The sequence below is a fragment of the Anolis sagrei genome, chromosome 6 (assembly GCF_037176765.1).
Source record: "Anolis sagrei isolate rAnoSag1 chromosome 6, rAnoSag1.mat, whole genome shotgun sequence".
NCBI lineage: Eukaryota > Metazoa > Chordata > Lepidosauria > Squamata > Dactyloidae > Anolis > Anolis sagrei.
The window spans coordinates 20,981,616-21,009,409 of record NC_090026.1 but is presented as its reverse complement, the minus strand read 5'-3'; the positions used below and the strand labels follow the sequence as shown (position 1 = coordinate 21,009,409).

General features: G+C 42.1%; 1 protein-coding gene across 1 annotated transcript; it reads right to left on the bottom strand.

Annotated features, from left to right (window-relative positions):
- Positions 1-130: 130 nt before the first annotated feature.
- On the bottom strand, positions 131-27,607 carry PTPRH (protein tyrosine phosphatase receptor type H). The gene is made up of 17 exons (XM_067470497.1): positions 27,514-27,607; positions 26,360-26,581; positions 24,091-24,339; positions 20,608-20,859; positions 17,963-18,229; positions 16,171-16,443; positions 15,420-15,683; positions 14,093-14,168; positions 12,323-12,376; positions 11,858-11,948; positions 7,804-7,894; positions 6,257-6,333; positions 4,734-4,868; positions 3,822-3,944; positions 3,292-3,452; positions 2,724-2,859; positions 131-1,112 (listed from the first exon to the last, which is right to left on the bottom strand). The coding sequence occupies exons 1-17, from the start codon at positions 27,605-27,607 to the stop codon at positions 975-977; spliced, it is 2,703 nt and encodes a 900-aa protein (XP_067326598.1). The 3' UTR covers positions 131-974.
- Positions 27,608-27,794: the final 187 nt, after the last annotated feature.

Sequence of the window (27,794 nt, the reverse complement as noted above, 5' to 3'; positions counted from 1 at the left end):
CCTGACCTAGGGGCTGTCATGACATCATGCCCAGATGTGTATCTTTGCCACTTACTAATAGACTTTTATTGTATTTCTGTAATGTAGTTATAGGTGCTTAACGTTAAGAACTATAGACTATAACGCAGAATCACAGCCATCATTTATTTTAAAGATAAACATTGTAAGCAGAAGAAATCACATTAGAATACACATGTTCCCTCCTCTCTCATTTCCCAAAGGCAATGATTCTTTTGAGTTGTGTTCTGGATTACCTAAAAAAACAATAGAAATTGTCCCAGCCTCTCCCTGCAAATGTATGTGAATGTAATGGTTAGATCTACATGAAAATGCATAACTCCCTCTTCTTTCCACATCTAAAAGGCAGCTGAATCGGACAGTGGCCAGGGAGAGGCTTGGGGATGGGACATAAAGGAGAAAAGAACAGCTCTCTGTGTACTATCCAAAATGGGACAGCCACTGTTGCATATCACTAACAAGATGGTAGTCTGAATTGGTCGCATTTGCAGATATTTTGAGGACCTCCTAGCCTGTTTTCAGGTCAGAAATGACCCCCAAATTGATGGATTAATTTATTGGGGGTTGGGAGACATTACAGGCCAATAAAAGTATGATTTGGAGGCCACACGCAGCCTGCAGCCACATTTTCCCCCAACACCATCATAGAGGGTCACATGGAATATACTTCTGGAGGAACAGATATCTGGAGAACTTCTGAGGCATGCACATAAACATTAGTGCAGCTATGTTGTCTGTTGTGAAGCTAGCATTTCCTTCTGAAACTGTGCTCCATTTCCATGAACACATCTGCAAATATTTGATGGGCATGGAAAAGAGGAGGAATTACAAAGAAACTTAAGTCCCCCTTAGAAACTGTCTACCCCATGCTTCCCAGGAAAATGACCACTTCAACGTTTGGGAAGACCTGGGACATAGACCTCTCCAACTCTTTGCAAGTCCAGCTCTGAGATCCCTCACACACGGGAGATCTCATACTCCCGCAAAGTCGAGGCGTTTTCATAGACAATGGTGTACTCCGTCTTCTCCATCCCAGGCTTCGTGGCAGATTTGATTCCATCTAGGAGGCACTGGTGCAGGAAAATGTATTGGGACTGTGGAGACAGAGAGGAAGCCTTTGTGTGGAGCTGTGACACTGGCAACATTTTGAGCTGCATCATGCCAAGCTCTGTGAAGAATCAGCTCTCCAGTGTCCTGGATGAGCTACCATTTGGGACATTCCATACATATATAAACCTCACTTGCCTAGTTTCTAACAAACCCCTCAACCTCCGAGGATGCCTGCCATAGATGTGGGAGAAACATCAGAAGAGAGTGCTTCTGGAACATGGCCAGACAGCCTGGAAAACTCACAGCAACTCATTTGGGAGTTTGCTTGTTCAACAGAAATAATATAGCCCCAAGGCAGAAGTGGACAATATAAGGCAACATGGAAGAGGAACTAGCGGCCATCATCCTATTATTTTTGGCTCTAAAGACCAGGTTTTATAGGAGTTGGAACCTGGAGGGAGCACAGGCTTACTGACCACCTCTCAAGGGTAAGAGACTTTCTTTCTTTCTCTTTTATACATCTGCATGAATCAATGGTAAGAATCCCTTTAAATCAAAGCTTTACTATAATACCCAGAATCCTCAGGCTCATGGCAACTGCCTGGGGGGGTTCTACAAATTTTACTCCAATTCTTTGGTTCTAACATATGAATTCATACACCTGCAACACCAACCTACAGAAAAGGGAATGCACTCTCACGCAATGTGACAGAGACCCCTAAAAAGCAAATGTGGGTGAGATGAGACATAGTACGTCTGCTGTGGGGAAATATATCAATAGCTGCCAGCAATCATGGCATTGTTCTATTTATTTAGAGCACTGGTTCCCAAACAGTGGTCCACAAGAACGAAAATGAGATCCGCAGCCTCACCCTTACTATTATTTATTTATTTCCGGTATTTCTACCCCGTTCCTTCTCAATCCCTGAAGGGGGACTCAGGACGGCTTACATTTGGCAGCAATTCAATGCCACTACAGTGTTGCCTCGTAACCATGAGGCAATGAGAGCGACTAGTCTGGCAAAACCCTCTTATAGTGCCAATGCAGTGGGGATGTCGGGAGGAGAGAGGCTAACTACCCACGAAAGATTGCTACTACCACATCAGCTCTAGATTATTAAATATGGTTTTCTGTGGGCGAGCAGATGGTGACTACTGGATGGCATATGTTCTGTATCAGAATCTAGAGCTGATGTGGTCTATCCAGTGCCATTTTCTGAATCAGCACCCCAAATAACCAATCTAAAGTTGACCAAAAACTGATTCATAACCCTTTCAGTACTAATGTTGGAGAGTGGTCCCTGGTCAAAGTGGTCCCTCATCAAGAAAAGGCTGGGAACCACTGATTTAGATGAATATTAAAGCTTTCATTAATCAAGGAATATATAAAGGCAGTTTACCGCTTTCTTCCTCTGTCAAATAGTCTCCATCTCCTGGTATGTGTTGGGGGTCTCCCATACAAGTACTGACCAGAGTTAACCCTGTTAGAGTCCAAGACCAGAAGGGATCTGATCCCTTTAGATATTTAGGGCACAATGAGAGCCATGGGTAAAAATGTTGCCCCAAACCTGCCCTTATCCTAATTCTTTATCCTTATTCAGCTTGGGTCTAAATCTGACATATTGATCAAAGGAGATCTAGGGTCTGCCTCTCACCTCCGTCTGAATCATCAGTGGACGGTTCATCCTGAGTCTTTGGACAAATGAGAAGACACCTAGTTGTCCTTCCTCTTGGGCTTGGCGCAACAGTGAATCCAAGGCGATGAATGTTCCTGTCCGTCCCACACCGGCGCTGTAAAAATGGGAACAAGAGGTTGAGGCGTCCCTCAACCTCTGAGGATGCCTGCCATAGATGTGGGTGAAATGTCAGGAGAGAATGCTTCTGGAACATGGCCATACAGCCTAGAAAACTCACAGCAACCCAGTGTTTCCAGCCATGAAAGCCTTTAATATCTCAAGGATTGTTGCTTTAAAAGCTAAAATATAAATGCATGTTTATGTGCCTTCAAGTCACCTTTCTGGATTTTCTTAAGCAAGGGATACTCAAAATACTTCCTCTGAATACTATGGAATCCTGAGAATTGTAATCTGATGGGGCACCAACATTCTTTAGCAAGGAAGGTTGTAAAGATACACATCCCAGGATTCCATAGCACTGAGTCATGGCAGTTAAATTGGCATCAAATTGCATGCATTCTACAGTGTAGATGCATTCTTGGCTTACCTGCAGTGCACCAGAGCTGGCCCACTGTCTTTGTGTTCCTCTATGTGGGCCCTCACGAGATCTCGAAAGTGAAGGACACCACTTGTGGTCTCGGGTACCCCATGATCTGGCCAAGAAGAATAATGATAATGCCTGGCAAGACGGACCTCAGATTCGTTCACCTGTTGGAAGACACACACACACACACACACAGTTTTTGTGTCAGTTGGGATGGTGAATTCATTCTAAGTTTTAGTATGAATTTTAAAGGAGACCCCCAAAGTGCCATTTGTATTATGAAGATAGGATAGGGTCCAATATCCACGACAACCCCTTTAAAATTTGGGTTGAAACTAGAACAAGATTTACTGCCCCATAAATAGGGAAGCCACCAGTCTCCACTGAAGAAAGGTAGGTCCAAATCTGGTGAAGGGAGGGCTCTGTCAAAGTCACTTGAAGGATATTTCTCACTGTAGCAGTAAGAGGGGATCAAGTGGTAAGACATTTGGAGGAAGCAAAAGCAGAACTAGCCCTAAATCCCACTCACTCACTCGTTTGATACTGAAGTCCCGGACGGTCCAGTCGGGAAGGATGGTTTCTGTGAGAACAGAGACACTGATGTCCTCATAGGTGCAGGGGGTGTAATCCAGAGGCCAATAGCGTTCACATTTCGCCTGTCCAGAAGAGGAAAGAGTAACATTGAGGAAAAGAGACAAGAAGAATATTGAGAATAGTGAGATGATTGGGGCAATGCATATCCTAAGATTCTAGCCCACACTAAATCATGAAACTTTAGTGATGTAATTTTAGGATACTCTCTTTCTGTTGGAAATATCAACCTTCTACAAGCCTCCTATACTATTTATTTGTTATGTATATAATTCAGATTGCTTACTGTATTGTATATGTGTGTATTGGTATGCAGTTTTCCCTTAACTCTATGAATACTAGTGGATATATACCACTAAAAAGAAGACTCACTCAAATGAGTTTTTAGCTCTTCTTGAGAAGATCATACTTTACAAAAAAGGTTATGATTTTCCAAATGATAGTGAATGCCAATTAATCTCCAAAAGATCACACTTTCAAAAGGTTTTGGAGATTCTGTTTTTTCCAAAAGGTTATGATCTCAAATGTCAATTCTTTCCCCAAAATTTTCTGTTTGTTTGTTTTTTTGTGTCAGGAGTGACTTGAGAAACTGCAAGTTGCTTCTGGTGTGAGAGAATTGGCTGTCTGCAAGGATGTTGCCCTAGGGATGCCCGAATTTTTAATGTTTTACCATCCTTGTGGGAGGCTTCTCTCATATCCCATCATGGGAAGCTGGAGCTGACAATACAATGAACCCATAATAAATATTGGCACAGCACATAGTCTCTGTTCCTTCCGTGTGCAATTCCCAACGACACAAAGCTTTACTTAGAAGCTTTCTCTTTCGTCCCCAGACAAAATGGGGTAACCCTTACGCGTCCATTCTCAAAACAGTTGGTGAGCATGACCAAAGTTGTGATCCGTTGCTCCCATATCATGCGCCAGAAGTCACACAACGTCTCTCGGAGCGGTCCTTGAGCTGCAATGAACTCCTTTTCCCTCTTGAATCCCTGTAATAAATGGGAAGGAAAGAAGTACTTGCCTTGGGCTGGGACTGGAACATTTGTTCTAAAAAGTTGTGCACACTTTAGTATTCTTCAGTAAACTTGAAGATCTAATCTGTTTGTGCGACTGTGGGTGACGGTTTCTTTCTTTGCATGTTATATTGCCATTGCTGGTTAAGACTAAGAGAAAAATAGCTTACACAACAGTGTTTCTCAACCTGGGGGTTGGGACCCCTGGGGGGGTCATAAGGGGGTGTTGGAGGGGTCATCAAAGCATCAGAAAACAGTATTTTCTGTTGGTCATGGGGGTTCTGTGTGGGAAGTTTGACCCAATTCTATTGGTGGGGTTCAGAATGCTCTTTGATTGCAGGTGAACTATAAATCCCAGCAACTACAACTCCCAAATGTCAAGGTCTATTTTTCCCAAACTCCACCAGTGTTCACATTGGACATATTGAGTATTTGTGCCAAGTTTTGGTCCACAGTGCTCTCTGGATGTAGGTGAACTACAATTCCAAAACTCAAGGTCAATGTCCACCAAAGCCTTCCAGTATTTTCTGTTGGTCATGGGAGTTCTGTGTGCCAAGTTTGGTTCAATTCCATCATTGGTGAAATTCAGAATGCTCTTTGATTGTAGTTTAACTATAAATCCCAGCAACTACATCTCCCAAATGATGAAATAACACCCCCTCCCCCAACCCCAAGACTATTCAAATTTGGGCGTATTGGCTATTTGTGCCAAATTTGGTCCAGTGAATGAAAATGCATCCTGCAGGTTGGATATTTACATTACGATTCATAACAGTAGCAAAATTACAGTTATGAAGTAGCAACGAAGATAATTTTATGCTTGGGGGTCACCACAACATAAGGAACTGTATTAAGGGGTCGTGGCATTAGGAAGGTTGAGAAACGCTGTTATACAGGAAGCCCTACAGTTTTAGGAGGATGGGGGGTTGGAGCACAAGGGCCCCTGTGAAAGTGGCAAAACTGAGTTGGAAAAAAAAACTTATTTTACTTGAGAGATTATCTCTCTAGGAGTCCCTAGGTCCTTCAGTCCAACTCTATAGTCAACATCTAGCAGCAGCTGACCACAGAGTCACGATGGAGGAGATTTCAAGAGAGATAACATTAATCACATCCACGAGTAATCAGATCCACCAAAAAATAAATCCACAAATGTGGATAGCCAACTCTAACAGCTTTGATGCAGCCTGTGAGGAGTGACTGCATTACATCCAGGGGCAATTATGTCCTACTCAAAACTGAACGTTTACATCTGTGCCAAGGGAAGTCACAGGATTCTATCCAAGATGGTTTCAAAGATTTCTAAATCAAACCACATCTGAACATACAGTATCATTTCACACTAGAATACAGTCTGTGGGACTCACAGGCATATAACTAGCATTGATGTAATCAGAGTTGGGGTCTCCAGGTCTGGGGAGGAGCTGGACTCGGGCATGGTCATCTGTAGAGAAGAAAGCAAATATCAGACACTTATTTAGATCTTGATCTCTTGCTTCTGAGGTAGGGCTGGCCCAAAATTATCCAGTGAATGTATGCTTAAAGGTGAGTTTGAACTTGAATTTAAATCAAAAAAGAGCTTTCTAAGATCTACAGAGATACTCACAAGAATGCATCAGCAAGCAAGAGTCCAAAAGTGGCAGGCTAAAACCCGGAACCTCAATCAGTGGCTGAGAATGGATGAGTGACTCCCCACAGAAGACTGGGTGACTTGGAAGGCGCTGAACAGGCTGTGCTCTGGCACCATGAGATGCAGAGCCAGTCTTCAGAAACGGGGCTACAAAGTGGAGTCCACAACATGCGAATGTGGAAGAGAGCGAACCACAGACCATTTACTACAATACAGCCTGAGCTGCCATATGCACAATGGAGGACCTTCTTACAGCGACACCAGAGGCACTCCAAGTGGCCAGCTTCTAGTCAAAGGACATTTAGTATAATGCCAAGTTTTTAACTTTGTTTGCATTTTTAAATGCATGATAACTGTCTCCTCAATTTGCTTCTGACATGTTAAACAAATAAACTTGAGTTTTTCCAGGTCAGAGCCGGTGTGGTGGTTTTAATACTGGATTTTGACTCTGGGAGACTGGAAACTGAATCCTTACTCAGGCATGTAAATCCACCTCAGGGAGTCTTATTCTGCCAGCCTCACAGAAAGCCAATGGCAAACACCCTGAAAATAAACCATGCCCAGAAAACCTTATGTTTGCCATAAGTTGGAGTCAACCTGGAGGCATGTATTAGCAACAGAATCACACATCTGCTCATGACCCACAGATTTACCCAACTCCCCAATATAAATCCCAGATTCTATCTGCTATACTACTGGCATTTAATAAAGTACTACTGTCTGGAAGTATAAATCCAGGATAGAGATGGAGATCTCTTATCTGCCTCTCTAGTTCATCCATCCTAATGTTTGTCTTAGCAGATCTCAGGAAATCTTTTTCTACTTCAACTCCCAGAATCCCTGGCCCATCATGGAGGATATAAGCAAGATGCAAAAGACTTCACAAAGAATATTTTCCAAGCTTGGAGATGTATTAGGCTGCCAAGCTAGGATCTCTGGACATAAGGAGCAAGTGATTCTCACACAACAAGAAGAGACATGTCCAGTCTTCTCCTGTTTGAATCTGGTTTTTTTTTAGGTGATTCCAAAAAAGCTATGCATACAAAAAAGCTAACCCTCTGCAGCAGGCCTGGGCAAACTTCTGCCCTCCAGGTGTTTTGGATTACAACTCCCACAATTGCTAACAGCCTACCGGCTGTTAGGAAATGTAGGAGTTGAAGTCCAAAACACCTGGAGGGCAGAAGTTTGCCCATGTCTGCCTTGCAGCAAGATGCCCAAATGGAAAGCAGATTCCTTGGGGTTATGTAAGGTAATGCAGACCATAGGGAAACAAACGAAACGTACATGGCACGACATTACAATAGCGGTTCTTGGGCTGATTCTCAGGCTGCTGGACCACACTCTGAGGCTGCTCCACCACTATGTCCTGCAGTTGCTATTATGACAATATAGAAAAGAGAAATACTGAATCAGTACAGTATTCTAGAGTGGTTTAACAGTTGGGTTACGATTGTGAAGAGCAGAATTCGTATCTCTGCTCATCCACGAGAACCCATTAGTTGACCTTGGGCACAGAGTTCTACATGGCAGGATAGCTCCTTCAGCAAAGCAAGATACTTCTTATTTGCAAGTTCGTTTTATTGATTTAATGGCCAAATGCTTTGCCCTGCTTTGTAACTGTGATGAAGGCATGATGGAAATACATAATATAGGATGTTACTATATTAGAAATGCGAGTGTGGAGTGTGTATATTAGACATGTGAGTGTGGAGAGGAGCAAACCACTGACCACCTGCTGCACTGCAACCTGAGCCCTGCCACATGCACAATGGAGGACCTTCTTGCAGCAACAACAGAAGCACTCCAAGTGGCCAGATACTGGTCAAAGGACATTTAATTAACTACCAAACTCACAAATTTTGTATTTTGTCTGTCTGTTTGCTTTGTTCTGTTAGAAATGTAATATAATTGACTGGTTGCCCTGACACGACAAATAAATAAATAAATAAATAAATATTAGGAATAGGAATTAGAAAATATGTATGAAATCACAAAGGGAAATATATGCATGAACATTCACTTGGGAAGAAATGCTCTTCCTAAAAGCTGCAAACTAGATGCCACAAAGAGGCCAGAAAGAGGCCAGGATCTATGGAAAGGAATGTCTAAGGCTTCTAGCAAATATCATGAGACTCTTCCATTTCATACCAAGCAGGGTTTATTGTAAAATTAATGATGTAGACTGGCTACACTGTTCTACAAATTTTCAGTTTTTCTGTTTCGGAAATGAAATGTGCAGCTTCTTAATAAATTTAACATGCTGAATTCAAATATAATAATTAAATGTGTTAATTGGCTCTGACTTTTATGCAACAGCTATTTCAATTTTCTCCACAATAGGTAATTAGTTAATATTATGATAATGCGCCTAACCTTACTGCATGTATATAAACCGTGAATATTTACTAAATTTTAGTCAAATTATATTGCCAATAGTTTATACATGAGAAATATTTATTTAATTAGTCTTTTGTTTATGTTTGTGCAGCAAGAAACTATATTAGTAGGCCTAATGCAGTTGAAAAGTCTGAAAGTTTAAATGTCGCTTTAATCGTGACTTTAGTTTATATCCTGTTTGCTTCTCTTGACTTTTCTTTTGTATTCAAGGAAAGGATTGTCTCTTACAATGCTCCAGCAGTAGTCTGACAGCATTGACGGAGTCCATTTACCTTGATATCTTTTTTCCATAGTGCTTTATTTACACATGTGCGAGGCATAACTACAGTAAAAAGAACAATGTAAAACGATGTTTAATGATACTGTCTCAGTCTTCAACTGACTGACCCTCACCGTTCAAAAGTCTGGCCTTATATAGGGCACACGGCACTAATACTGCGTCATCAAACTTTCTAGAATATTCTAGAATCTTCCATAGTGTAAGTCGCAACATGCATTTTTTCAACCATACGTGATCACGTGATTGCTTATATCATAAAAACTAGAGCCAATATACATTTTTAAATGTCATTTTCATTTTCAGCACCCCAAAACCATAAAAGAACAACTATTTTCAGGCCCACAACATTTTCTCCGTTGAACAGTGCTATCAAGAAGCTCTCGTACCAGGAAAGGACTTGTCTTAAGATGGATGGAAGTTCTTGCTATCAGTAGACACTCTGGAGCTATGGGTTACACGATCAGAGGCAGCCCCAGGTAATTTTCAACAGTAAGCAAACAGTATTCCCCCCCCCCCCCAACCAATCACTGATATATATTTTCTGTTCATCGTGGGAGTTCTGTGTGCCATATTTGGTTCAATTCCATCATTGGTGGAGTTTGGAATGCTCTTTGATTGTAGGTGAACTATACATCCCAGTAACTACAACTCCCAAATGTCAAGGTCTATTTTGCCCCAAGAGTGCCTCAAGAGCGCCCCTGGGCAAAATCAACTATACTGCAAATGCTTACTTTGCGTAATGGGTTGAGCCGCCCCTGTACACAATGGTATACTAATAGCAGCTCTTTAGATAAAGGTGCTTAATGGAAGATTAAAGGTGTTGAAGTTAAAATATGCTATTGAAGATGATGTAAAAGTGGAATTTTGTGACGCACATTGTGATGCTTGTATGATGCATGCATATTATTTTAAAGGGTATATAAACCAAGGCAGTTCCTTTGTTCATCACCCTGTTTTCTGGAATACCAACAGGGTCCATATCCGGTTGGCGCCAACCGAGAATAAACCGTGCTTTTACAGACCTCAGGAACTCTCTTTTGTCTCTTTTCCTCAAACCTTCTCCCTGCCATTTCAACTGAACATCCAGTGTTGATGGGTTGAGTACAATTAAATGTACATTTAAAAAAACTAAAGCAGGAAATCAAACATCAAGTGGCTGAGCAAAAATGTCACAATGTGAGAAAGATTGCGGCTTAATTGATTATAATTCATTGTTTTTCTGGCAATTGTTGTTGTTTTCCTCTCAATTCCTAGGGCATCAATGGGTGAAATGTTTTTGAATATTTACATAAAACTGTAATTTATGATAGGACTGTCCAACTCTGATTAAACCATTATTCTAACCACCTTCAATGTAAATGTGCTTACGTATCCTTCCAATAATAATAAAGAGAGTAAAATAATAAATGTAATAATAACAACAACGTGTTAAAGGCTGTCTGAATAGGATCTGTGGTGCCATAGTTGATAATGCTTACTCATTTTGTGAGATATTGAGCAGAAACAAATAAATGAGATTTAAGCATATTATGGAAATGAAGATATCTATGTAAATGTCTGGAATGCACACTTCAATCCAATTACACCCCTCATGATACGGGCTTTTAGGCGTGAAGCTGTATGCTCACGGCAATCTACAACACCGGGTTTATGATGTGATTTAAGTGTGTGGTTCAAATTGAAGAAGGAATTAGTTCCATCATGTGACGTTATTTTGATACCACTGAATGACACTTCAGGCTGAATATTCCTTATCTGACATGCTTTTTTTTCTTATTTTGGAATACCTATGTTTGTAGATATGTACATAAATAGATATCTTAGCTATCAACAGTTCTTACTGTTCATAGTGTACAGTAAGAGCTGTCTCTCTCTTTATAGTCTCACATCTCATTCATGGAGTTGTGGTGATGCAATGGGTTAAACCCTTGTGCTGTTCAACTGCTGGCCTGAAGGTTGGCTGAACTGCTGACATGAAGGCTGGCTGAACTGCTGACCTGAAGGTTGGCTAAACTGCTACCCTGAAGGTTGGCTGAACTGCTGACCTGAAGTTTAGCAGTTCAAATCCGAGAGATGGGTTGAGCTCCTTCTGTCAGCTCCAGCTCCTGCCAACCTTGCAGTTCAAAAACGTGCAAATGTGAGTAGATAAATAGGTACTACTTTGGCGGGAAAAGGCAAAGAAACACTCCAAGCAATCTTGCCGACCACACAACCAGGAGGTGACAATGCAGGTGACTCCTTGGCTTGAAAATGGAGAAAGCACCTCCCCAGAGCCAGAGATGAGCACTGCCTCCAGAAGCAGGAAATGAAAGGAGAAGCCTCTGCCTTTGTTTGTGTGTCTCATTGTTTATGATTGTAAAGGCATTGAATGTTTGCCTATGTATAAAAATTCTGTAATCTGTTCTAACTCCCCTAGGGGAGAAAGGTAGAATATAAATAGAGTGTATTATTATTATTATTATTATTATTATTATTATTATTCACTACTTGTCTGTTGGATATGAGGCAGGAGAATGGCTGAAGATCTGAGAGGCTGGGAATATAAAGGACCTGACACCTGAATTTTGGTAGCAGCTTTTCTTGGCAGACAATGGGGGTGGAATTTGGAGGCTTTGGCTTCAAAGCTGGCAGGCTATGGCTTTTAAAGCCCAAACTTCATACCTGGTATTCCTTGACAAAACCAAAGGCACTACTGGAAAATTTCTCATCGCAGTAATTTGGGAAAGTTGAGACTGGCACTGAGACATGGACTCTGTACAGGGAGGAAAAGCGGAAAGCACATCCATTTAAATGTTATGAGCCATGGGTAATACAAACCAACTTTAGGCAAATGGAGTAGGGAAATCTTAAGATGCTATTTTCTTTGTTCTTTTACTCTCTTAGATTACAGTAATAGCATGGGAATGTGTTTACACCATCGTTGCTTTTCCATAGAGGTGGGTTTCATTAAGCCCTCAATATGTGCTTGGACTGTAATTCCCAGCAGCATGGGAATAGCCAGTGGGAAAGTATTCTGGGGAGATGTCTGGAGGACCAAATCATTCCCACCCCTGCTTCAGGCACATTAAACCACATTATTTTTCTAAGACAACTAAAAAACCCTCTCCTTTCCCCCATCATTCTCACTCAGGCAGTCCCATATCTGGCTTTGGTTTCTTCAGGCCATTACTGGGTTTCCTCCTGCAAACAAGACAAGAAAACAGAGTTCATAAATGGCTCGGTGTTTGTTAATGCCTTCACTCTCAGACAGCTTAGAAACATTACTACAGGGGACAATAACTTCCAGATGATGGGGCATGTAGTGCAAAAAAGTAAGCTTTCAAAGTTCAGCACTAGCCCAATGCAAAATGGGGTGCTGGAAATAATGAATACTAGGGCTGGGCGGTTCCGTTCGTTAATTTCGTAATTCGTTATTAATTCGTTATTTTTTTTATAACGAAGCGATATTGAACCATTCAGGAGCAACTTAAAATCGAAACGAATTTTTCAATTTATTTCGTAATTGTTTCGTAATTTTTTCGAAATTGTTTCGAAATTGTTTCGTTATTATTTCGTTATTATTTCCGTATGTCTGGTGCAAGTTTTATAGTTGTTGTTTGTTTTATCAGTGATAAAAAAATAAATTATCACACCAACAGTCAACAACAGAGGGAGAGGGAAGCTTCAGTAATTCCCCCTGTCCCATTTGGAGGGTTTTTTAGCGTATTGCGCAATCGCGTCCGCCATTAACGAATCGATTCGTTATTGTTTCGAAATTGTTTCGTAATTTCCGAAATTTCGTAAATATCGAACTTTTTTAAAGAAAAATTTCGGAATTCTTTTAAATAACAAAACGCAAAAACCGCCTAAAAACGAATCGAGTTTAGAAACAAATTTTTCCATGGTTGGACAGCCCCAATGAATACTAATAATGCTAAAATATTGCATTGATCCACATCCTGGGACAACACATTTTCTGCAACACATAACCCTGCCCTCCAACATTAGGGACCAGCGTGGACCCTACAACTACCTGCCTTGCTTTGGTAATAGGACTGAACCTGTGGGTTGAGCCTTGGTTGTTGAGGATGGCCATGAAGGTGCTTCACTGAATCCAGTCTTATTCAGCATTCGATGGAAGTATCCAAGGGTTTGTTGTGTGACTTCAAGTCATGTATGACTTATGGTGATTGTAAGGTGACCTTTGGAGTCAGTATGGTGTAATAGTTGGAGCAGTGGAGTCCACCGTTCAAATCCATTTTTGTCCATGCAAACCCACTGGATGACCTTGAGCTCAGAGGAAGGCAATGGCTAACTCCATCTGAATAGCATTGTCTCCTTACATTTTGCCTTCATCTATGGTAGGCATCCTCAGAGTTTGTGAGAATGCCTGCCATAGGTTCAGGCAAAACGTCAGAAGAGAATGCTTCTGGAATATGACCATACAGCCTGGAAAACTCAAACAACCCAGAGATTCCGGCCATTAAAGTCTCCAACAATACATCCCTCTGAACAAATCTTACCAAGAAAACTCCATGATACACTCACGTTAGGGTTGCCATAAGTTAGAAATAACTTGACAACACACAGCAACAAGGCAAAAGTCTGAGGATGAAAATGTTTGACTTGCTTAGGGTCATCCAGTGGGTTTACACAGCTGAGCAAGGATTTGAGCCAGGTCTCCAAAACTCAAATCATTACACGAGGATGTGTTTAATTCCATTCCCAAAATACGTTCTGTCTTGGAATAGCGTCTTTAAAGTTCAGAACAAAACCCAGAACATGCCTATCCCTTTCTAGCACTGACACAGAACCCACCCGATGCCACTCGGATTCATACTACAGCCCTGGGTGCTCTCTTTTGGGTGGAAGAGACAATTCCATGGAAGGGAAGCTGGCACTAATGAGCTTGCTTACCTCCTGAAATAGAGGAGCAGCAAGCTGAGGATGACTAAGAGAAGCAGCACAGCAACCAGTGGTCCTACGATAATCCCTAAGGGCACAGAGAGGAAGGGCAGAGGATGTCAACAATATCTTGGAAGTGCGTGAATGTGTGCAATCTCCCCACTCTCCTCCAGTTACATGTGTGGATAATAGGCTTGTGCATTTCGGCTGAACCTCGATCCGTTTCTGCTAGCCAGATTTTGGTAGAACCCATATCCATTTTTGCGTGCCTCCTAAAAACAAGTGGGTAGCCAGATAGCCATTATCAGTCCGCAGCAGAAAAATGTGGCTATATCCACCTCACTGGCAGCAATGGTGAACTTATGAGGCTCCCATTTCTGTTCCTGGAATCCTTTCCTTTCTTCCTTTCAAGGGGGCTTGGGTTTTAGCAATGGGGTTAAGGAAGTACCCTTCCTGAGACTCTTTTCTTTTTTTCCCTTCAAGGGAGCCTGGGTTTCAGCAATGGGGTTAAGGAAGCAGACACTGCTTGCATAAGAACACATCATGGCGTTCTTCTACTCCGATTGGCCCAACAGGAAGGGCTCACAGGGAAACCCACAGCACACAGCACACGGCATCCTCGTGATGCCAAATAGGGGAGAAGGAGCCATGATCGGCCGCCACGTTGTCCCGTAATGGACGAAAAAATGTGACGGCTGGGCCGTTGCTGTTATGGCCATCTGAGCAAGCTGAACAAGTCAGATTGGCCAAAGGGAACCAACCACTCCGAATCCGTGCATAAGCCTAGTGCATAATACCACAAACCAATATGTCATCATCCCCTTTGCTACCCAATTCAAAATAGAACCTAGATTTAAAATGGCAGATAGGTTCAATAATGAATCCTTCATCCAAACAGGATCATAGCTTCCATCTTTTTTTCTAAAATCTCACTTTTCTGTCTTTTTTAATACTGAAAGCAACATGTTTGTGACTTGACCACACATGCAGTGGGAAACTGGTAGAAGGGGAGATGATTAAAATCTAGCCTGGCTTCCCTCATACCATGATACCAAATTGGAAGGAGGGAACCCATGCCAAATGGGAACATAAGAAAAAGGCAAGCTGAACCAGACCAATATATTGTCTACTACATATTTTTATGATTTGGTTTATGTAAGTAATTTTGCAATTATCTTTTGTATACTGCTTTGAGTCCTCCCAGGAGTGAGAAAAGCAGTATACAAAAGATAATTGCAAAATTACTTATATTGAGAAAAGCAATATATAAATACTATAAAATAAATAAACAAACAAACATGGATCTAAGATACCCATTAAAATTTCCTAGGCGTCTCACCTGTATTGTCAGTGAAGCAATAATCAAGATCGGACATTGCATACTGGTCATACCAATATGTTCTCACTTGGATCCGATATCTCCTGGCAGGTTGAAGGCGGTCAATCACTACTGATTTCGTACATGTATCCCATGTTGTCCAAATCTGATTCCACACGAGGATACGTAATTCACTGATCTTGTTTTGGGGGCATTTCCAGGACAACTTTAATTTGTCACCCCCTGACAAAGCCCTGCACTGCAGGTCAGTTACTTTTTCTGGCTCTGTGCAGGCAGAAAAACAAAGAGGATTGAGGGAGTTGTCTACACAATTAGAAAAGCTACATTTTCAATGCTAGCACTCATAATCTGCATGTTCATAAAAGCATAGATTAACAGAGTTGGAAGAGACCACATGGGCCTTCTAGTCCAACCCCCTGCCATGCAGGAAAAGCACAAACAAAGTAGTGTTTCTATTCTGTTAATCCCACAAACGAACATTACATTTTTATTTATATAGATAAACACAGAAATCTGCCAGCCAGAATGTCCATTGGAGACTTTGGGAATGGCAATATTTAAGAAAAGAAACATTTCCAAGCATTGATGTCAAGTCCCCTCTCAAACCTTGCTCTCCACTGAACTTCCATTGCTCAAGCTAATGTTTCTTTCCATGAACCAGATCCTTGTTGGATCCATATTATTTTTATAATAAGACCCCACCCTGTCCCCTTTTCTCTGCCCTTTCTTTGTATAACCTGAAAATAAGTACTTGTGGCTTTCTGTAGCTGGACATCAGTGCTGAGCCGTGTCATGTTTCTCCCTTTCACCAAGCTGAAGAGGGTGAAGGTGTAGTTGGTGCTTGGAGTGAGCCCAGGTAAAACAGTTCCCTTGGAAGTTTGGAGAAGACAAATTCCATTTTCCTCAGAGTCATTCTTCCACTTCAGCTGGTACCCACTGAAAGGCGAACATGGAGCCACCCAGGTGAACATGGCCGCTGTCTGGTTAATGGTTTGGATGCTGAAATCAGTTGGTGGGGATGGGACTGAAAGAAAGGTATTAGAAGAAACAGATTAAGGTCTACAAGGTCTTCCAGAGAGTTTTATGGCTTAATGCAGGATTAAACCCCAGATCCCCTCTGCCTCAGTCCAATATTGACCAACACACCATGGCACTGTTCACATTACAGAATAATAGTGCTATAGTTCCATTTTAACTCACATCCATTGGGAAACAGATTTGATATGCTAGCTTGCCTGGCTTTTAATGGTTCAAATGCTGATTGCCATTATTTAAATTACTTGTTTTAACATATATTTTATTGTTATTTATATTTACCTCTGTTTTATACAGGCACTGAATGTTTGCCTTTATTATGCGGGAAGCTGCCCTAAGTCCCCTCGGCAGGCTACAAATAAATTATTATTATTATTATTATTATTATTATTATTATTATTATTATTATTATGGAGCCCCCGATGGTGCAGTGGGTTAAACCCCTTTGCTGGCAGGACTGAAGACCGACAAGTCACAGATTCGAATCTGGGGAGAGGCAGATGAGCTCCCTCTATCAACTCCAGCTCCTCATGCGAGGACATGAGAGAAGCCTCCCACAAGGATGATAAAAACATCAAATCATCTGGGCATCCCCTGGGCAACGTCCTTGCAGACGGCCAATTCTCTCACACCAGAAGTGACTGCTCCTGACACAACAAATTATTATTATTATTATTATTATTATTGATTTAATAAATAATAATAATCATAACTACTAAAATAATCAAGACTCTGGAAAACAAGCCCTATGAGGAGTGGCTTAAAGAGCTGGGCATGTTTAGCCTGCAGAAGAGAAGGCTGAGAGGAGACATGAAGAGAGCCATGTATAAAATGTGAGGGAAAGTCATAGGGAGGAGGGAGCAGGCTTGTTTTTTTTTTTTTTTTTTGCTGCCCTGGACACTAGAACGTGGAATAATTGCTTCAAACAACAGGAAAAGAGATTCCACGTGAACATGAGGAAAAACTTCCTAACTGTGAGAGCCATTCAACAGTGGAACTCTCTGCCCTGCAGTGTGGTGGAGGCTCCTTCTTTGGAGGCTTTTAAACAGAGGCTGGATGGTCATCTGTAGAGGGTGCTTTGAATGAGATTTTCCTGCTTCTTGGCAGGGGATTGGACTGGATGACCCAAGCAGTCTGTTCCAACTCTATGATTCTATATGGCCACATCCTGTGGAATTCTGGGTTGTGTAGTTTAGGGAGAAGTGTTTAGAATTCTCAACCAAAAAACTCACCAAATTATAAATCCCCGAATTCCCTAGTATGCTGCTGGAGCATTTAAAAATGGTATTGTAGTGCTATAGTTGTGTAGTTTGGAAGTCTCCAGATCACATCTTTGGGTCTGCCTCCTCCTCCCATTTATTACCAGTTTGTGACTGGTCCCAAATCCTACTCAACTCAGCTTCATGTCTGAACTGAAATATGAACATAGTGTCTACTTCTCCTAATTGGAAAATTTGAACGGCAGCATTACAAGCCATGTTCTCACTTCTCCTAACAATTGCACTCACCTGTCAAAATCCATTTTGTAGTTTTCTCGCTCTTAAGACCATGAATCTCCGAAGTCACATTCACTGAGTAGAGGCGTCCTGGTAGGAGTTTCTGGATGGTGTAACTGAAGTCTGAAATGCAACAATTTTGCAGCGGCTCTTTCTCGTCTTCAGGCAACCAGCTCAAGCAGTATGTATAGCTTGCTTTTTGGTTTTCAGGAGGATTCCAGGAAAAGGAGAAACTGTTGTTGCCGTACTCAATCACACTTACATTTGGGCTGGTTGGAACTGGGAAAGAATAATGAGTGAAATCAGAGTTTGAACATTTACTGTGCACAGATCATGCCCATTTGATTGTTAAGTTGCTGAAAATAAATAATAATAAATTACCCTAGTAAAAAGGGAGTATAATTAAAGCCCTGGCAGACCGTGCAAAAACAATTTGCAAACCTCACATCCTCCAAAACGAACTGAACCACCTAAACTGGGCTTTACAGGCCAATGGAAACTCCACCACAGACACCAGAGGAGCTGCAAGACTGAGAACAAGCCACGAGAATAAAGACATTCACCCAGAGGAAAAGTGTTCTTGCCGTACATTAAGGGAACCACTGACCACATAGGGAAATTGATGAGGAAACACAACATGCAAACAATCTACAGACCCACAAAGAAAATTCAACAAATGCTATGTTCAGCAAAGGAGAAGAGGGATCCTCTCACCTCTGCAGGAATCTACCATATACCGTTCAGCTGTGGACAAGTCTACATAGGGACAACCAAACGCAGAATTGCCCAAACGTGAATCAAGGGACATGAAAGGCACTGCAGACTACTTCAGCCAGAGAAGTCAGCCAGAGCAGAGCACCTGATGAACCAACCTGGACACAGTATATTATTTGAGGACACAGAAATGCTGGATCACTTCAACAACTACCATGTCAGACTACACAAAAAAGCCACTGAAATCCACAAGCATGGGGACAGTTTCAACAGAAAGGAGGAAACCTTGAAAATGAACAAAATCTGGCTACTAGTGTTTTTAAAAAACTAAAATCAAAAAAGTAAATAAAAACAGGGGAGCTTCAGACAAGAAACAATCAGGTATAGCTAATCACCTCTCAACAAAGGCAGCAAAAAGCCACACCTTGAAAATGGCTGGCCATTAAATGCTAATCAAGCTGGCTAACTACAACATTCACACCTAGCTCCAACAGACAAGAGTTCTTTCTCCCACCATGGACATTCCACAGATACCTAAACCCCATTTTTCTTGTTTCCAACAGACCTCTCAACCTCTGAGGATGCCTGCCACAGATGCAGGCAAAACATCAGGAGATAATGCTTCTGGAACATGGCCATGCAGCCCGAAAAACTTACCTTTACCAAGTAAAAGATTGTATGGTCAAAACATAAGTGTTGGCATAAAATAAGAATTCAAGATTCAGCTGTATGCTGATGTGCTTCAGTTAGCCTAATAAACTTCACGTTGACAATAGCTGCTGTCACCCCATGGCCTGTATGGTTTGCTGAGCTCTGTGTTATGCTAGAAATGACGAAACTGCAATATTATATACCCAGGACCCACAACCACAAGGGATGATGACATACAGTGCCAGATCCTAAGAATGCCCTTGTAAACATCAAACTATCTTGCGATACATTCTGTGCTGGTAGCATAGACCTCAAATAAGTATTATCATGTATGCCAGTGTTTCTCAACCTTCCTAATGCCGCGGCCCCTAAATACAGTTCCCCAACCATAAAATTATTTTCATTGCAACTTCATAACTGTAACTTTGCTACTGTTATGAATTGTAATGTAAATATCTGATATGCAGGATGTATTTTCATTCACTGGACCTAATTTGGCACAAATTGGAATACTGGTTGAGTTTGCAGGGGGAATTGATTTTGTTATTTGGGAGTTGTAGTTGCTAGGATTTATAGTTCACCTACAATCAAAGAGCATTCTGAACTCCACCAATGATGGAACTGAACCAGACTTGGCACACACAACTCCCACGACCAACAGAAAATACTGGAAGAGTTTGGTGGGCAGTGTCCTTGAGTTTTGGAGTTGTAGTTCACCTACATCCAGAGAGCACTGTGGACTCACTCAATCATGGATCTGGACCAAACTTGGCACAAATACTCAATATGCCTAAATATGAACATTGATGAAAATAGACCTTGACATTTGGGAGTTGTAGTTGCTAGGATTTATTGTTCACCCACAATCAAAGAGCATTCTGAACCCCATCAAGGATAGAATTGGGCCAAACTTCCCACACAGAACCCCCATGACGAACAGAAAATATTGTGTTTTCTGATAGTCTTTGGTGACCTCTTTGACATCCCCTTGCAAACCCCCGGGAGAAACGCTGACTTAGAGGGCTGTGTGTTGCAAAAGGCCAACCTGGCCTTTTATGTACATTGTATCCAGTCTGTCATATTGAGCATAGACTTTGGGGACTTCTTTTGGGGGACTGGAACTCCCAGAATATCCCAGTCAGCAGTGCCATGGGAGTTAGAGTCCCAAAAAAAGCAACCAGACAGCAATCAAATACTTTAATGCACAAGTATAGATGTTGCCAGTGGCAAAGAACGACTTTCTGATCACCTCCTCCCCATATCTCTGTCACACAGCACTAACTGCACCTTACCTGTGGTGGCATTTATGTGCTTCCCAGGACTAGAGATGTTGCTCTTGGTGACAGCATAGATCACAATACTGTAGGTAACTCCTGCCTGCAGATGTTCCGCAATGTATGGGCTTTCGGAGACAACCGTGCAGTTGAGGATGCAAACTGTGTAGTTGTAGGTATTAGCTTGACAGTCTCCAGGTGGGGTCCATCCAATTGTCAGAGAATCCGTGGTGCGGTTCTTTATTGCGACGTTTACGACAGGTGAAGGTACTTGAGTCAAAGGAAAAAACCAAAATGTCAAGGAGCAGATCTACAAGCAGCTGCTGATTTAGAATTGCACGTGTGGTGACAAAATGTGGGTGAGTTGTTCTAACCAGCAGCAGCTGGAGTCTCCAAAGTCAATGGGATGGTGAATCCACTGTGGGTTTTAGTCTAAACTTTAAAGCTGTTGTAAAGATGCTAAACTATACCGTGGGGGCTTTGTATCCACAGATTCAACCATCCATAGCTTGATTATTTTAAAATTCCAAAAGCAACCTTGCCATTTTAAACAAGGAGCACAATTTTATATGCTGTTATATATAATGGGACTTGAGCATCAATGGATTTTTGGTATCCACATGAAGCCCTGGAATGCTATCCCAGCAGACATCAAGGGTTTACTGTATGTCCCAGAATATTGTATTGTCAAGAACTTGGACTGTGCTTCTAAGATCCAAATAAAACAAAGAGACAATTTGCACAAACAAACAAACAACCAGAGAAGTCAGCCATAGCAAGGCACCTGATGAACCAACCTGCACACAGCATATTATTTGAGAACACCGAAATGCTGGACCATTCTCACAACCACCATGTCGGACTACACAGAGAAGCCATTGACATCCACAAGCATGTGGACAATTTCAACAAAAAGGAGGAAACCATGAAAATGAAGAAAATGACTACCAGTATTAAAAAAAACCTCTAAAATCAGGACAGTAAATAAAGAAAAACACTCAAAAAAAACAGGGGAATTCCAGACAGGAATCAATCAGGGCCAGCTAACACTGCCCAACAAATAATTCCCCCAGGCAGCAACCAGCCAGGCTTTGAAGCTGCAAGGCTATTCAATGCTCAGGAGAGAATACTTCTGGAGCATGACCAAAAACCATGAAAATTTAAAAAATCTGGCTACTGGTATTAAAAAACTCTAGAATCAGGACAGTAAATCAAGAACAACACTCAGTAAACAGGAGAATTCCAGACAGGAAACAATCAGGGCCAGCTAGCACCTCCCAACAAAAAATTCCCCAGGCAGCAACCAGGCAGGCTTTGAAGCTGCAAGGCCATTATATGCTAATCAAGGTGGCCAATTGAAACATTCACACCTACCTCCAACAGACAAGAGTTCTTTCTCCCAAACTGGATAGTCCACAGATATATAAACCTCACTTGCCTAGTTTCCAACAGATCTCACAACTTCTGAGGATGCCTACCATTGATGTGGGCGAAACGTTAGGAGATAATGCTTCTGGAACATGGCCATACAGCCCAGAAAACTCATAGCAACTATGAATTGACAATGGTTCTAGCTACCTAAAGTGTATCTACTTTGTAGAATTAATACAGATCCCTATTTTAACTGCGTGGCTCAACACTATGGAAACCTGCAATTTGTAGTTTGGCGAAGAACTAGCATTCTATGGCAGAAAAGGCTAAAAATCTTGAACGACAACTCCTAAGATTCCATAGCATTGCGTCATAACAGTTTAAATGTCAAGCTACATTAATTCTGCAGTGTAGATGCAGCTTAAGATGACAGCCTTTTTGCATTTCAGGACTGCGTACAAATACTGTTTAAAAATCACATTCCATTTTTGTGATAATTTTATGGTTGAGTTACCCTGCCATTTACATAGAATATTATAGAGGAAAGAAACAGATTCAGATGTTGTGTTTCTTTTTTTTAATCGTCTGGTGTTCTCCGAAGTAATGTAAGCCTCCTGAATCAATACAAATTTGTTAAGTCCACACTTGGGTCCTCTAATTGGAACAAAATTTGGTTGCAGGATATTCTGGCCCGAATAACTGGAACAACATTTGGTTTCAGGCTATTCTGGCATGGCTGATTGGGAGGGCTTGGAGTCCTTCATCTGGAAGCAAGCAGAAAGCACACGTGGTGACTCATTTCTGTTTTCCCCCAGTTTACAAATGGCCAAGGCTGTCATGGGAAAGCATAGGAAGGCTCCTGGCTTGGCAGTGGCTAGAAATGGTGGCCATGCGCCCCAAAACAAATGGGGGGCCTTGGGAGAACTGCCCCACCCCCTGTTAATTTGCTTACATGTATATGCAAGTGAGGAAGAATGTGGTGCAGTGGTTGGAATATTGGACTATGAGTCTGGAGACCATCATGGGAGTTGTAGTTTGATGGGGGCACTCTTTGGTAGGGGCCTTGTAAAACTACAACTCCCATGATGCCATAGTATTGAGTCATGACAGCTAAAATTGTGCCAAATTGCATTCATTCTACTGCATACATCTGGGACAACTTCAGCCCTCCAGGTGTTTTGGACTTCAAATCCCACAATTCCTGGCCTCAGGCCCCTTCCTTTCCCCCCTCAGCCGCTTAAGCATCATGAATTGGGACCGGAAACTTATTGGAAGCCAGTGGAGCTGTTTAAACAGGAGTGTTGATCCCTCTCTGTAACCAGCTCCCGTGAGTAGCCTGGATGCTGATCCTTGAACCAACTGTAGTTTCCAAGCTGTCTTCAAGGGCAACCCCACGTCGAGTACATTGCAGTAATCCAACCTAGAGGTGGCTAGGGCATGGACCACCATGGCCAGATCAGATTTCACGAGGTACAGGCACAGCTGGCGCACGAGTTTTAACTGTGCAAAGGCCCCCCCAGCCACTGGCGACACGTGAGCATCAAGTGTCAAAAGGGAGTCCAGAAGGACCCCCAAGCTGCGGACCTGTGTCCTCAGAAGGTGTGCGACCCCATCGAGCACATGTAGGCACCCTATGCCCCAATCAGTCCCACAACTGGCCAGGAGGACCTCTGTTTTGTCAGGATTAAGCTTCAGCTTGTTAGCCCTCATCCAGCCCATCACAGCTGCCAGGCACTGGTCAAGGACTCAAGGGGCTTCCTTGGAGTCTGGTGGAAAAGAGTAAGAGTTGAGTGTCATCTGCATAGAGATGGCACCGAACTCCAAAACTCCAGATGATCTCGCCCAGCGGTTTCATGTAGATATTGAATAGCATGGGGGAAAGAATAGAACCTTGCAGGACCCCACAGGTCAATGGCCGGGGGTTCGAGCAGGTATCCCCCAGCTTCACCGACTGAATACAGCCCTCAAGAAAGGAACGGAGCCATTGAAGTGCAGTGTCCCTGAGACCCATTCCCGAGAGGCGACCCAGAAGGATACCATGGTCAATGAAAGGGCCTGAGGCCAGGAATTGTGTGAGTTAAAGTCCAAAACACCTGGCCCATGCCTGGTATAGATGCACTGGAGACTCACTTGTGGTCACGTTGATGGAGGTGCCTTGGCTAACTCTTCCATCTAGGGTTCTGTACACAGTTATGGTATAATCTTCCCCAGGTAACAGCCTTGAGATCTCTGTTGTACCATTCCTCCAGTTGTCATCAGCCACTGATGTATGGTTGATGGCAGGGGATGTGGAGCAGCAGTCTACTGCAATTTGCCAGTGAAGAATGATGGAACTATTGGTCTGGATGCCTAAGGTCAAATTCTTCACGGGGCTTGGACCTGCGCAGAAAAAGTACAGCAAAGTCAGAAACACAGGTGGCACTGCATCTCCATGAGAACTCTAGTTCAGGCATGGGGAAACTTTGGCCCTCCAGGTGTTTTGTACTTCAACTCCCACAGCTTGTAGGCTGTTAGGCTTTGTGGGAGTTGAAGTTCAAAACGCATGGAGGGGAGTTGAAATCCAAAATATCTGGGGGAGTCCAAGTTTGCCCATGCCTGCTCTTGTTCCGACTTCAACAGAACCAACATGCTGGTGAATAACCAGAAACTACAGCTGAAACTAAATAGTCCAAAGTCTTAAATCAAATAGCTACAACAACCTAAGACATAACCATGCTAACAGGGAAATTATTGAGTCACAGTCCCAAAAGAGTGATAGAACTATTTTTTTTTCTGGCTCTGTCCTCTCTGGCCCTTTCTACACTGTCATACAATCTAAAAACAAAGCAGATAAGCCACATTATCTGCTTTGAAATAGATTATATGAGTCTACACTGCCATATAATCCAGTTCAAAGCAGATAATCTGAATTTTATATGACAGTATAGAAGGGGCCTCCATCATTGCTAAAAATGATGTGGTTTTGGATTCTGGAGCTACACACATTTAGTTCTTTCCTCACTGTTCTCACTATAGTAGGTAAATGTTTCCCCTTGACATTAAGTCCAGTTGTGTGTGACTCTGGGGGTTGGTGCTCATCTCCATTTCTAAGCCAAAGAGCAGGTGTTGTCCATAGACATCTCCAAGGTCATCTGGCCAGCATGACTGCATGGAGCGCTGTTACCTTCCTGACAGAGCAATACATATTGATCTACTCACATTTGCATGTTTTTGAACTGCTAGGTTGGCAGAAGCTGGGGCTAACAGTGGGAACTCAGCACACACCACGGATTAGAACTGGGAATCTTTTGGTCAACAACTTCAGCAGCTCAGCAGTTTAACCCACTGTGCCACTGGGGGTACTATACAGGATCCAAAACAGCTTAAAACCAGGATACAGTTTATATCTATATATACATATTCATGTACATATACATATAGATATACATACATATACATTCAGACGCACATATCAAAATAATGATACAAATTTGAAAAAAATTACAGTTCAGTTGAAACATAAGAAGCACAGCCCTATTAAAAGCCTTTACACTGTTCAATTGAAATTTAAATTTAGAGTTTGAATTGCCTGCCAAGGTCCGGCTGAATAAACAATCAACACATTTTCGCTAACAAAATGTAAATGAATTGACCTAACCGGCTTCACTGATTCATTAAAATGGAAAATGGCACATTATTAACAGAGACAAGAGATGGGGGTGTATAGAAAGGCAATTCCCAGCACAATATTCAAATTGTTCAGACAATCTATTATTTATTTGTTTTATTTGATTTATAATATGTTTTTTCTCCAGGATTAGGACCAAAAGCGGCTCACAAAAGAATTCTAAAATACAATTAAAATCATCGCACTTAAATAACATGTTAAAAACATGATAAAATCATTTAAAAGCGTATGTAAGTTAAAGTATAAATCTATCTCAGCCACTGCCAGAAGCAACAGAGTTTCATCTATGCTGACGATCATGTCATCACCGCTCAAGCTTTGAAATAGTTGAATAGAAGCTCTCCAAAGCTTTAGGTGCTCTTACAGCCTATTTCAGGGAAAATCAGCAGATCCCTGATCCATCTAAAACACAGACATGTGCTTTTCATCTTAAGAACAGACAAGCATCCCGAGCTCTGAGGATTACCTGGGAAGGAATCCAAATGGAGCATTGCAGCACACCAAATACCTGGGAGTTACTCTGGACCGTGCTCTGACTTATAAGATGCACTGCTTGAATATCAAGCAAAAAGTGGCTACTAGCAATAATATCTCATGCCCAGCCTCCAAATTCAGAAATGAAAACATTCAGATTTTACTTAAAGGAGCAAAATGTATTCTATTTCCACAACTTGTAAAAACTTGTTTCCCCCTCAGCTTCTATTATAGTTCCTAGCCTTTACTTTGACTTACCTGTGCATATGGAGACGGTGCAGTTAGGCAGTAGAGGAAAGGCTGTGTTCACACACACTTGGGACTGGTTTTCATGGCAAAGATCTGTGGTATTAATGCAGCCCATCTCCTGTGCCTCTGTATCCCATTGGCACTGAAGTTTTGTGGCATTGACATCAACGGATGGAGAGCACAGCTCAACAGTAATGTTTTCCGTGACTTCGATAGAGTCTTTGCAGCAATCTGTGAAGGCAGCGAAATGAAGATGGACACAACAGAAGTTGACGTCTTCCAAACTCCTTGGACCAGATCTCCCATCATTCCCAGACTCTAGCTGTGTTGCCTGGACATAATAGGAGATGTAGTCCAACATATCTGGAGGAGACTGGATTCAGATATCAGTCTTGCTTGGCAATGGGTAAGCTTCTCCATTGTCTGAACTTGAAAGGATCTAACTCAGGTCCCTTCTACACTGCCATGTAATAATAATAATAATAATAATAATAATAATAATAATAATCACAAGCCAGAAAAAGTTACAGAGAATGAACATGCCAAACTCCACTGGGACTTCCGGATTCATACAGACAGAGTTTTGGAGCATAATACTCCTGACCTCACAATCGTGTTAAAAAACAAAGTATGGATCGTTGATGCCGCAATCCCAGGTGACAGAAGAATTGCAGAGAAACAACTGGAAAAGCTGACACGATATGAGGATTTAAAGATCAAACTGCAAAGACTCTGGCACAAGCCAGTCAAGGTGGTCCCAGTGGTGATCGGCACACTGGGTGCATTGCCTAAAGTCCTTGGCCTGCACTTAAACACAATCGGCGCTGACAAAATTACCATCTGTCAGCAGCAGAAGGCCACCCTACCGGGATCTGCACGCATTATTCGCTGATACATCACACAGTCCTAGACACTTGGGAAGTGTCCGACGTGTGATCCAATTCAACAACCAGTAGAGTGTCTGCTGTGGACTCATCTAGTTGTGTTTCAAATAATAATAATAATAATAATAATAATATACTTTATTTATACTCCACTCTATCTCCCCGAGGGGACTCGGGGTGGATTACAGAACACATATACAGCAAACATGCAATGCCATTATACAATTAGCAAGGACAGATAATACATAAACAGAGGTAAAGGCTTTTCCCATTATTCACCATTTCTGGCATCTGGAGGCTGTGCTTGACTTTGGCCATGGTGGGGTGCTTCATCTTCCATGCTGAGGAGGTTTTTGTCATCCATAAACATCATCCTGATCAAATAGCCAGCAACTCCTTTTGGGTGCCTTTTATTACCTTCCTGCTTAAAGCCGTACCTATTTATCCACTCACATTTCTGTTTTTGATCTTCTAGGTAAGCAGAAGCTGGGGCTGACGGTTGACACTCACCTCGATCTGGGCTTGAACTGCCAACCTTTCAATAGGCAAGAATTTTTGCA

Excerpts from the sequence above, each read along its gene's own strand:
- PTPRH (XM_067470497.1), bottom strand. The coding sequence starts at position 27,607 with ATGATGTTTATGGATGACAAAAACCTCCTCAGCATGGAAGATGAAGCA. Across the intron at positions 6,334-7,803 it reads CTATTGTAATGTCGTGCCAT|ATGACCATGCCCGAGTCCAG; the intron begins GTACGTTTCGTT and ends TCTTCTCTACAG. Across the intron at positions 3,945-4,733 it reads ACTGTTTTGAGAATGGACGC|GCGAAATGTGAACGCTATTG; the intron begins GTAAGGGTTACC and ends TCTTCTGGACAG.